General features: G+C 51.1%; 1 protein-coding gene across 4 annotated transcripts; it reads right to left on the reverse strand.

Annotated features, from left to right (window-relative positions):
- Positions 1-3,696: 3,696 nt before the first annotated feature.
- Positions 3,697-11,164, reverse strand: ZNF134 (zinc finger protein 134). 4 transcript variants are annotated; one of them, XM_019819007.3, is made up of 4 exons: positions 10,247-11,162; positions 8,164-8,245; positions 6,112-6,207; positions 3,697-5,476 (listed from the first exon to the last, which is right to left on the reverse strand). In XM_019819007.3, exons 3-4 carry the CDS (start codon positions 6,149-6,151, stop codon positions 4,242-4,244), a joined length of 1,275 nt encoding a protein of 424 aa, XP_019674566.2. In that variant the 5' UTR covers positions 6,152-6,207; positions 8,164-8,245; positions 10,247-11,162; the 3' UTR covers positions 3,697-4,241. The 4 variants fall into 4 exon arrangements, with proteins under 4 accessions (XP_019674566.2, XP_019674564.2, XP_019674567.2 ...); XM_019819005.3 differs by lacking the exon at positions 8,164-8,245; XM_019819008.3 differs by lacking the exons at positions 8,164-8,245; positions 10,247-11,162 and adding an exon at positions 8,023-8,109.
- Between the last annotated feature and the right edge of the window lie 1,151 nt (positions 11,165-12,315).

A 12,315-nucleotide genomic window follows, 5' to 3' on the forward strand; every position in this document is an offset into this window, starting at 1 on the left:
GAGAGGGAGTGATTTTGCAGCAGGCTCGGGAGGCAGAGAAAAGCTAAAACCTTGAGGTGCCAGGGATGGCACAGGGGCCTACAGCACCCAGCCAAACTCAAGACCAGGTGGTAGAAGGTGGGTTATAGACACCGGGGTGCAGTAGACAGTAGGTGCAGGAGCAGGTGAGGGAAGCAGCCTTAGGGACGCAGGGGGAAGGTGGGAATAGTGTGCGGACAGTGGGGCAGGAGCTGGCCTGGAGGCTGGGCCACGGAGGGAGCAGGCTGCCAAGGGTGCAGAACAGGGCCAGGGCAGCCACCAGGGCTGCGCGTCTCGAAAGTGCAGGAGGGCCAAGGAGTCAACGCTGCTGCCAAGAAGCCATTAGGTGAGAAGAGAATTTCCAGGCTGGGCCAATAGGGCACATGGAGAGCCCCAGAGCTGGACTGCTAGGGATTGCAGGGACAGGGGGGCCGTACACCTGGAGGCGAGAGAGCCCAGAGAGGTACAGCCAGTTAGACCAGAGCTCTCCCTGGCCTTTGGCAGGGTGCCCACCTGACACCCCACCCCTAAGCCAGCAGTTTGGCACTTAGAGGCTCCGGCTTCCTTCCTCTCTGAACCAAAGCCTTTCCGCAGGCAAGCCCCACCCTGGCATGCATACCTCTAATGCAGTGCACTGGCCGGGTTCTCCCCCAGGCCCTGGGGCTCCAGCTGTGCCTGGAAGTTGGCAGGTTGTGTTCCTTTCTGGAGGCTCTGGGAAATCAGATTCCTGCTTGTGTGGGCTGTTGGCAGAATTTAGTTCCGTGTGGTTGTGGAACAGATCTCTAAGCTTCCAAGGTGCTTTCTGGTTGTGTTGAGATCTGCAAAGTCATATAATTTCTTCAAAGAGCTCTTTCTGTGACTCAATACTCTGGCCTGATCTTGCTGAATCAAGACTGAAGACGCTGGCTATCAGATGTGTGATGCTCAACTTGGCTCCTAGCTTTTTTCTCAGAACCAGCAATGGGCCGTCAAAGGGCCTTATACAGCCCTATCTGACTCTTCCGTCTGCCTCTGTCTCCCTGCAGCTGGGAAAGGTTCCATTTTCAAAGATTCGTGTGATTACATTGAGCCCACCTGGTTAAGTCTCACCAAAACCTGCATTACATTACACATGCAAAGTCCCATTGGCCATCTACAGGAACATTCACAGGTTCTGGGGATTAGGGCAGGGACATTTTGGGGAGCAGTGATTCCATCCACTACAGTTCACTGTCTGGTCCTCAGATTCGTTATGTGTCCTACTTGCAAAATATATTATGCCCATCCCAAGATCACAAAAAGTCTCATTCTGTTACAGTATCAACTCTAACACCCAAATCTCATCATCTAAATTGTCTAAATCAGGTAATGGTGAGGGTTTGGATATAATCCACCCCCGGCTCAAATCCTCTCCATCTGTGGATCTGTAAAATTAGAAAACAAGGTAACTGCTCCAAAAATAAAATGGTGGAATAGACCTAGGATAACAGTATACGCATTGTTTCAAAATGGGAGAAAATGAAAAAATAAGTAAAAGCCACAAGTCCCAAGAAAATTTGAAATCAAGTTTAGCAAACTACATTAGGAACCAAGGCCTGGGAATATATTCTGTGGTTCAGGCCTCTGGCCACTGGGCTCACAGCTCCCCACCCTGGGTTCTACTCTGCCCTCAGAGTCCTCCTTTCCCATCACAGGTAACAAAGGTTTACAGTTTAGAAATTTGCTTAGCCAGTTTCATGTGTGTAGAATATTGGAAGTCCTAATTTTGTACTCTGTCCCTTTGAGATCCAATGTTATTTCTACTAGAATGAATTTCTTGAGAGCTTTGTGGCTCTTCTGTATCTACCAGAGATTGACTCCATTACACAAGAGGTTGGTCCACAGACTTCCCCCCTGAATGATCCCCTTGTCTATTTCTGACTTTTGCTGAGCTGGCCGTGGGATACCTTTAAGCTTCTTAGGTGCTCTCGGGTTGCAGAGGGGCCTGCTTAGTCACAATCTCTTCAAAGAAATGTCATGTGCCCGCATACTGTTCTTCTCATCTTGCTGAGATCTTACAAAAGGTTGTACAGCAACACCTGTGGCTAGTTCTCCAGAACATGCTTTTCTCACCATGAATCACTTCCTTTCAATGTCTTTTGCAACTAAGACAGGATAAGAATTTCCCAAATCATCAAATCTTGGGTCTTTTCTGTTTAATAGTTCTTCCCTACATTTATCTCTTCCCTATTACATTTTACCATAAATGGTAAGAGACAAGGCCACACATTCAACACTTTGTTTAGAAATTTCCTCAGCTCAAAATGTCCATATAAAGACCTTATATTAACATTTGCAGGAACTTTGTTTTGAATACTCAGAATTTGGGGGGGAAAAACAAAAGGCAATTAAGATAAAGGGATAAACTGCACTATATCCCATCAGAGCATTACTCAGCAATGAAGAGAACGAGCTATTTATACACACAACAGGAGTGATTCTTAAAATAAGGCTGCATGGAAGACAGCAGATGATAACAAACTTCTAAGGTTCCACTATAAAGAAGAATCTAGAAAAGACACCTTTATCCATACTGGAAGTAAATCAACGGTTGCCTAGGGAAGACACGGGAAGTATTAGGAAGGGGCATGAGGTAACTCTGGGGGGTAGGTATGTCCAAGAACATGGCTGGGTGATCCTCAGGTTTGTGCATATGTTAAGGCTTACCAAACGGTACGCTTTAAGTGTGTGCAGTATACTGTATGTGGACTACACCTTAAAGAAACTATAAAAAATGATTCCACTAACATCCAGGTCTTGTGCTTCTACTGGAACACCAGATCGAGCACCAATATAGTGACTCTACCCTCTCTCTCCAAATGCCCTGTGAAGAGAGCCTCTTCCTCAGCACTAAGGAAAACTGGCAAGCAGTGAAGGCTGTTTGCAAGGGAGTCCCCAGAAGCTCTGGCTGGTCACAAAAACTACAACTTTGGACCACAATGTCTGTGCCAGTTCTTGCCCATGCGGCAAAGACACTGGGTAAAGAGCCAGGGAGGTACAAGTATCAAGGTAAACTTTACATTCTTTGCTCTGCCACTGACCTTGGTCAGAGAGTGACACAGCCCTGGAGATCCTAAGAATTTCCACGCATCCCGATCTCATACAGCCACAGTGACTGGAATGTTTGTGGACGTTTTTAAAATGGGCACATCCACTCTCACTTGCTGCAGTCTCCGCAATTCCAATTATTCACACCCAGGGCGAAATTTATTTTTGTTTCCTTCCTGGGATGGTAGGTCTTGCAGCCAGAGACTTGGGCAGCAGATCAGATTCTGGCCTTCAGGGCAGCGGGAACTTGGCAGGTCCTCAGAAACAGCTTCCCCTAACAGTGTTGGGAAACGTGGCACCTATGCTGGAAATAAGACACTCAATCCACGCCGCTCCCAAACACCGCGAAGGCTGCCCCAACCTTCCTCAACACCACCCTCAAATTACGCTGAAATCCAGACAAAATCAGGCCCACAAACCCCTGACCTCTCACCTAAAAAGCTTGTGTCAGCAACACCAGAACTGGACTGAGAGTGGTTCTCTGCCAGCCTGCTCTTCCATTTGAGGTACCTGAAGCTGGAGGCCCCCACAAGCACCGTTTACTGCTTCCGTTTGGCAGGGCCTACTGTCTGCGAACCAATCCAAACAGTAAAAAGAACGTCCGAGATTAACGATGGTTTAAATAATGTCTTTATTATCACAGAGACCAGAGCAACAGAAGACAAGTGGTTCTCCAGGTGGGGTGACTCGGAGAAAAATGTGTCACATGTACCACATGAGGCCAACAATGTCCATGAAGAAAGTAAAGCTCTTCTGTAAGCCTCCAGAACACAGCTCAGGTCCTCTTGGCTAAAGATGGGTGAGGTCCACACCTTTACCAGTCAGTGGGGAGGGAATGAGGAACCCCATTCAATTCAGGATTCTCATAATTTCCTCCAGAGACTGGAGGTGTCCCTGAGGACATACAGAAACGAAGCTGGTAGAACTGAGATGGTTTCTGCCACAGACACTGGGTGGCAAATTTGGCAAGGAACCTGAGCAGGTCTGCAAGTGCAACGCAACCCATGAAAGTGTCCCTGTACCTGGCATCCCTAAGGTCCCTCCCCAGTGCTAATAATGTTCAGATACATGAGGTTCAACATCTGACTGGTGTCTTCCTCTCCAAGGGCAATCACAAAGCCCCTCTCCATACAAGTCCTGTTGTGTTGAAAGCACTCCTAAAGCCGTCCTGCAGTGTGAACCTTCTGGTGCCGAATGAGGTGGGAGCTTAAACTATAGGCTTTCCCACATTCGTTGCACTCGTATGGCCTTTCTCCAGTGTGAACTTTTTGGTGCCTAACAAGGTGGGATGTTCTGATGAAATCCTTCCCACATTTGCTGCACACAAATGGCCTTTCCCCTGTGTGAACTCTCTGGTGTGCAATAAAGTCAGAGCTTCTACTAAAGAATTTCCCACAGTCGATGCACTCAAAAGGTCTTGCCTCAGTGTGAATTCTCTGGTGTTTAATGAGGGTGTACTTGTGGCCAAAGGATTTCCCACAATCACTGCAAACGTAAGGATTTTCTCCAGTATGGATGCTCTCATGCTGAACAAGTGTGGATTTGTGTCTGAAGACTTTCCCACAGTTGTTACACTTATAAGGCCTCGCTCCATTGTGAACTCTCTGGTGTACGATGAGGTTGGAGTGATGGCTAAAGTATTTTCCACATTCGCTACACTTGTAAGGCATTTCTCCCGTGTGAATTCTTTTGTGCTGAGTAAGATTGTCTTTGCGGCTAAAGGCTTTCCCACATTCTTTGCATTCGTAAGGCCTTTCTCCGGTGTGGATTCTCTGGTGCTGGATAAGTGTGGCTTTGCGGCTGAAGGCCTTCCCGCATTCGCTGCACTCGTAGGGCCTTTCTCCGGTGTGGATTCTCTGGTGCTGGACAAGCGTGTCTTTGCGGTTGAAGGCCTTCCCGCATTCGCTGCAGCTGTACTGCATCTGTCCGCCGTGAGAGGCCTCCCCGCTCCCAGTCCTCCTCTTCTTCTTGCTGTGGGTGGCCTGTCGCTGGTGACTGCCCAGACTGGCCTGGAGGCTCCACTGCTCCTCACACAGAAAGGGCTTTCCCGACAGGTGAGGTTCTTCACAAACCCTACAGTTCTTCCCAGATGAGGTCTTGCCTCGGTCTCTTCTGACAGGTTTCTCTACACTGTACTGCTTCTGATGCTGATGAAAGTTTGCACTGAACAAGAACTGTCTCCCACATGCCCCGCAGGTGTAAGGTTTCAGTCCTTGGCATATTTCCTGGTGTTCATCCAGGTGTAAGAGGTCTTTCACGATGGGGCCACAAATGTCACAAGGGTGAGCCATCTGGGTTGATGAACCTGCCTTGGAAATGCTATCATGGGAGACTCCTAAAGAAACGGTCTGCTCAGAAGGTGCCTCTTCATCTTTTGCCGTGCACCAATAACCTGCGGGCAGAAAAATGCTCTTTAAGTGAATGGGGACTTTGGAGAAGGGGCAACCCCATCACACACGTGTCTAGTATTTAGCCCACGGGGGTGTCGGTAGGACAGCAGATGTGGGATCAGGTTAAAGAAAAAGCTGCTGTGCAATACTGGGCCTCAAAGGGTCACAGAATGAGGAAGCCTTCACAAGGGACAAAGACCCAAGGATGGGGTGTAGGTCAGGGAGAACCAGCAAGTAGGATATCCAATTTACTCCTCTGCAGATGATTTTTGAAGGGCCTTACCTATTGGTGGGCACTACACAGAAATGTATGTCTAGGCCCAGGAAAATCTGATTTAAAATGAGCAACTGGTGTTCAAAAACAATTTAAGAACAGATGTATGTCTCAGACACATCGGCATTGTCCAACACAGGACGGCACTGCAGAAAGAGCAGCAGAGAGCACTGGTGAGTGGGCGTGGACAGCCCTGGGCTGGAGGTCTGGACAGAAACGATAAATAAGTGTCCAGAACGAGGAGAAAAAGATAGAAATAGGTGTGGTTTATAACCTGGGCACCAAACAGGAGTGGTGCCCAGGACAGGTTTCTGGTGCTATTTGAAGGCAGCCCCGAAGCTCCCTCCCCACGCTCCCACTCACCAGGGCCTGTCCACGTCCCTCCAGCCATGGCTAGAGTCATGACCTCTCAGGCACTCAGAGTTCTTTCCCCTGCTATGTTCAGCAACCACAAAAAATCTGGAAGAAACAAGTCATAGAGGAAAGACAGGGCAAGTAGGAAAGCAGTGGCCCAGAGCAGCCTGCCCACAAGAGATTAAAGGACAATTAAATATTGCAAAATGAACACCAGAAATGTCTTGCAGATCAGCACCATGGGCCCCACAGGCAGTGGCCATGATGACAATTCATGACACAGGTAGGCCCAAGGAAATGCCAATTATAGGAAAGGGTAGAATCTGGAGCACAGAGGTTATCACGAATGTGGACAGAGCCACATACAGCCAGGAAAACGGCAAGCAGGGTAGTCCACGGGACTGACCACAGGGACTGAAGGAGGCAGTTCACACAGCTGAACCCCGGCACCCATAAAACCTGTGTTACTGAGGGAAAATGGCAGTGCCCACGGCAGCTTTGGGAAGAAAATGGCAACCTCTGAGGGAAAACAGTAGAGCACAGCCCAGAAAACTGGGGTATGTGGGGCCTTACCCAGGAAGACCGTGTGACTCAAGTCTCTGGGCCACTCTTCCCAAGAGAAACACACAACGCATCCTTCAAAGTCACATGACCCTGATTGACATCAATACCTGAACACGGGGGCAGCAGCTCTCCCCAGGACTCCTGGTCTACCCACCACACCTTCACTTTCCTCCTCAGCTCCCCAACTCAGACAGGATACCAGGCCCTTGTGTGATCGGTGCCGGCTCACTCGTTCCTCATTTCCTAGTAATCATTCTGTCCAGCCCAGAACAACAGGTGGGGGACAAACAGACACTTCTGCCAGCTAGTTCCCCTGGTCCGGAGATCAGTCTCTTACATACAAACGTGAGCTGAGAATTCTCCTCTAAAGCACCCAGGCTATGAACTCAGATTCCATCTCTGTACACATCACTCTTTAGACCACACCTCCCTCAGGTCTATGGATACCCACAACACAGGTACCTCCCACGTGCAAATGTGCACGCAGCACCCACGGAATTCTTGGTTATTGCAGCCAAGATCACATCTGGCTCCAGCTGATGGTTCCCAGTGCCGTGTATCTCTAAACCCAGCTTTTAAATCCTCCCTTCCTGGCCCTATTCTTTGATTCAATTTCAGCAATCCGGAACCACACATAGACATCAGATAAGCTCAGCCCCTTCCCACTTTGCCGTTACGTACCAAGGATGCCATATCCTCATCAGTCGGGCTTAACACTTGACATACGTTCTCATTCAGAGCCCGCACCCACTGGCCTTGTACCCCAAGCACAGTCACTCTGCCAGCTGACCCAATCAGCCTCTGAGCTAATCTACCTCTGAGTTTGGCAGAAACTCCCTAGGTCCCACTACAGGTCACCAGGAAAGCCTGGGAAGCACCCAGGAAAGGAAACGGGTGCCTGCTTTGGCCTCACTTTCATCTCATCTCTGTTACTGCTACGCCCCAGCACTCATCTCATGTCTCCCCTCTCTGGAAGGCTCCCCCCACCCCGCCAGAGCCTATTATCTCCCCCACCATGGACACTCCACTCCCTTTGTCCCTTAAGTGACTCCCTCTCTGCCGTGTCCACCCCCCTCCAGACCCTTAATGGTACTGCCACTGTGACAAAAAGATTCTCTCTATAAATCTGACACGCAGCTCTACTCTAATCCATGTACTGGCTGCCACTTTGTGGACTTGGATCCCTCCTGTGAAATCCAAACGTGTGCGTCCAGCTGCCTACCTGAAACCTCCACTCAGATGTCTTTAGACGCTACAGACTCAACGTGGTCAAAGCCCAACTCCTGATATTATTTCCGGAAGTTACTCCCACCACCAACTTTGCGGTCTCAATTGAGAATTTTTCCATCCTTATACCTTCTCACGCCAAAAACTGTGGGAGCTGTGAGGTCATCCCTGAGTCCTCTCCTTTCTCTCACCATCCACATCAGAAAGTCCGGTTGGCCCTACTTAAAGAGACACAAAAAACAAACCCAGAATCCAGCACCCGTCCCTCACCTCCAGAACCACCAATCTAGTCCAGCCATCAACAGTCTTCTTTGCTCACCCCAATCTTCTTCACCGTGCAGCCAGAGAAAACCTGTGAAGACCAATCGGATCACTCCTCTGCTCTAAACCTTCCAAGGCTCCCACCACTCCCAAAACAGAAGCCCAGCTCCATAGGCTGCTGTTCCAGAGTTGAATTCTGTCCCCTGCTCGCTGATCACACCAAACATAATGGAGACCTGAGGCTCCCTGAACACTCGCAGTTCAGCCTCCACGGATGTTTTTGCCCAAGCTTGTCCCTATACCTGGACACCGTTCCACACTTCATCCCACTGCACCAAATTCAAGGTACAGACCGTTAGTGACACCGGCATCCCCACACCCAAAGGCAAATACAAGGGAGGTGAACATTGCTAAGACACCAGCATTTGCCATACTGGGTTACCAAGATCATGGGCAAGTGCACTGACTGAGGACCGAGGACTCACCTATGCAGAGATCCTAAGTGCTTGCACCATCAAAGCAACCTGGCAGCAAGAGGGAAGAGGGGGCTGAGGACGGCAGGCCACCACATGGGGCACCACCAACTGAACGACTCCTGTAACCCCTGCCCTGCCCTTCCCTTCCGCGCCCACGATTTCTGAATGTCTCACCTCAGATACTAAGACCTTAGTGCCGCCTCCGCCCAGCTGTGCGAACAAAGACCGGTGTCACCACGTCCTCACCGGTAAAGCAGACAGTGGTGGTACCCACCTAAACAGGGCTGCTGTTTGGGTCACACACATCAACACAGATCAAAGATCTTTGAATTGGCTTTTTATCCAAATGGTTTTGGTGCAAATGAAGTGATGGGACTTTTAAATTGGGGATTTCTTTTTCGGCTTTTCAGAAAACGTGATACTTAAGACTTTCCATCATAATCAGACAGAGGCAGGCGCTTTGACCCGTCACTGGGCATCAATATCCACTTAGAGCTACACACGTTAATCTTCGCCCACTTGCTCATGCGAGCCAGATGTACCCGTGTCCCTTCACCAAACCGGCCTACTGGTATACCCTCCTCTGCGGAGTCTGCCGGCCGCCCCTCTAACACGTCCACGGTCTCTCCTTACCTGCACAGCTGGAGAGCTCCTGGACTGGGCTACGGCGGCTCCCCCCGCCCGGCTGACTCTCCCCTGCTCCACGCGCAGAACCTTTGCTGGGTCCACACACCGGCCAATCTGGGGCGCCTCACACCTGCCCCTGCATCCCAGGCCAGGCTCCTCACACCCTCCGGCCCTCTCCTCCTCCAGCAGGACTCTCCCTGGAGGGAATGAGGGCGTCCACCCCCTCCTCCCTGCCCTCCGATCTCTCACCCCAAGGACCACACACGACAGACACATCCTTAATCTTCTTCCCCCGAATCTGGCCTCCCGACCCGAGGCCTCATCCCTCAGTGGTCTCCACCCCAAACCCCTCCCCAGATGCCCGTGGGACACCTCCCCTGCGAGGCGCCTCGGCTGTGCCACGTCCCGAGCGCAACTCCCGACTCCTGCGGGGCAGCTCTCTGCCGCACTCTCTCGGACCTCCGGGGAGAAAAACCGGACACGGACCTGTGACAGCCCCTGACTCCTACTTTCAGAGCAGCCGTCACCCGACATCCGACACTGAGGAAACCCTGCCAACACGTCTCCACCTGCAACCTCTCCAGGCGCCACAGCACTCCCGGAGTCCGAGGCTCCTCACCGGTCCCCCCGCCCCCGGGCTCGTCCCGCCCCCCGGAGCCCAGATCGCCTCACGCTGCTCCGCGGCTCCCCCGGCCAGTCCACGCAAGGCTTCCGCTCGACCGCTACCCGCCCCCCCTGCAAACACGACGGCCCCACTTTCCCCGGCCCTCGCGGCTCATCGCCCCTCCAAGCCTCTGCGCGTGCCGGTCGCTCGGCCAGGACCACTTGGACGGCGGTGACAAACGGGGGCTCCTCCCACAGCGGGCCCCCGCGGCCCGGAGCACTGGAGGCGGGGCCGCAACCGCCTCAACTGACACCCTTCGTTCGAGGCTTCGTGATTCCGAGCGCAGGGACGAAACGCGTCAAGGTCCGGGGAACAAAGTACCCACCTAGGCCGGATCCACCAACCGCGGCCGCCATCACAATCTGGAGGACCATACGGGGCCGTGAGGAGTCCCAGGTCGGGACCCGCGCGCCGCCGTCGCGGGCAGCGGAGCCTGCGCGGGCGCTGCCACCGCCGAGCCTCCCTGCGGCGAGCACTGAGTCTCCTCCCGTGTCCTCCCGCTTCCGTCACTCCGGGCCGAACCAGCGATCCCGAGGCTCTAGCCCGAGCGGCCCACCGAGAGCGGACAAAATGTCCGCCGCGGGGAAGACACCGGAAGTCCCGCCCAGTCGCCTTCCGCGCGCTTTTAAGAGTGCCACCAAGCAAGGCGCAGAGGCTTCTGGGTAATGTGGTTCTCCAGAACAATTGGCCCCAGACACCCGCGGACTCGCTCCCGGCCGGGGTGGGGCCCAGTGGTCCCGCGAGGGGCGCTGGGAAATGGTACCTCGAAGCTCCGAGGATGGAACGGGGGCTTCGCTCCTCACAAGGAGCCGGGTGTATTATGCGGAGGTCAAAGAAATGTTTGGAAACGTTCTTGTGGCTATTTCCCAAAGCCACAAAACCACGTGGACACATCTCATCAAATGTCAGCTCGAGTCCACTCAGCGCACTCGCATTTCCTTGCTGGTTTTTAAATCCGTGTAGATGAAAATTTTAAGTTTGGCTGCTTTGGCTGGGTCAGGGGTCAGGGGTCAGATCTGCAGATTGCCTCTGGGGAGGAGGCAGGAGGGTTATTGTGCCCAGGGAGGCACTTTCTTGCAGGTGGGGGTGCTGATGGAGGGCAACCCAGGCAGCAGCACCCTTTAATTCAAATGATCCTTCTTAGCCCAAAAGCTGATATACTGATTCCCTCTAGGAATATGCCACCCATCTGGAAAGGACCATTATCAATGCTTTTCAATGCGCCAGGACGGTGGCTGACGCGGTCCTGGTGGCAGCAAATGCGCGAAAGTGACTGTCTGAACCCAGAAATAAAGATTTGGAACAGCATGATCTCATTTCTTTGCTAGGAAGTGATTTCTGATGTGGAAATGTTGGGGTTCAGAGCTGATGGCCAAGAAAGAATTCTTCAGATGTCTTTGGTGCAAAAAGGTGGTTTTTTAAAGCACAGGAACATGACTCAGGGGCAGAAAGAGCTGCATTGGGGTTGTGACAGGTGATGATTATATACACAATGTTTCCAGGGCCGTGAGGGGCTAGCCGCTGTTAGAAACCTTGTTACATTTATTACTGTTTAGTAAAATCTCAGTCATGAGACCCTTCAGATGTTATCAGTAGGCGTATGCTTGGAGTATGACTGCCAACATATACGTTGGGGGCTAGGGATAAAGAAAATTTCCATAGGAATTTCTAAATGCTTACAGTAGCTTCACAGGATCCTTGAGGTGGGGATAATGTTAAGCTAAGATTGCCTTGTGATTTTAGCAAAGTGTCAACATCAAGGCAGCTGAGTGCCTAGTGGAAGGTCACTGCCTGTTTCAAGGACTTGTCAATGGGCTGTAGACAGTAAGGAAATTTAATTTTTTTCTCTTGCCTTTGTTTCCCACATCAATTTTCACTTCACTTGCAATTACAGGGACAGTGTCTGAATTAAGAGTACAGACTATTTATGGTAAAGGAAGAAGAAGAGGAGAGGGAGGGTGAGTGGAGGAAGAGGAGGAAGGAGGGAAGGAGAAAGGAAGGGAGGATGGGAAGAAAAAAAGAAGGAAAGGAAGAAAAAAAAAGAAACATGAATAGTTTAAACTACTGAAAGCTATTGATATAGTTCTGTAGTTCACAGATATACTCAAAAATGGTTCTGGGGGACATACCTTTGACAGGTGAAAGATGGCAGCAAAAACTGAGCTGGAAACACTGAAGTCTGAGAGGTAAGAAAATGAAGCTGAGCACACAGTGGGGCTAAGACACTGAGTATGACAGGGTTTAGTCTCCAAAATGTAATTTCTTTCCAATCTTGAAAACTCTGATTATCTACTCTGAGGGAGAATGAAAACATTTAGAAAGATGAACAAGGATACTGTAATACCATGCTTATTCACGGCTCTAACAAACATTCGATAAACACCTACTGCATTT

This window comes from Felis catus, chromosome E2 (assembly GCF_018350175.1).
Source record: "Felis catus isolate Fca126 chromosome E2, F.catus_Fca126_mat1.0, whole genome shotgun sequence".
Taxonomy (NCBI): Eukaryota; Metazoa; Chordata; class Mammalia; order Carnivora; family Felidae; genus Felis; species Felis catus.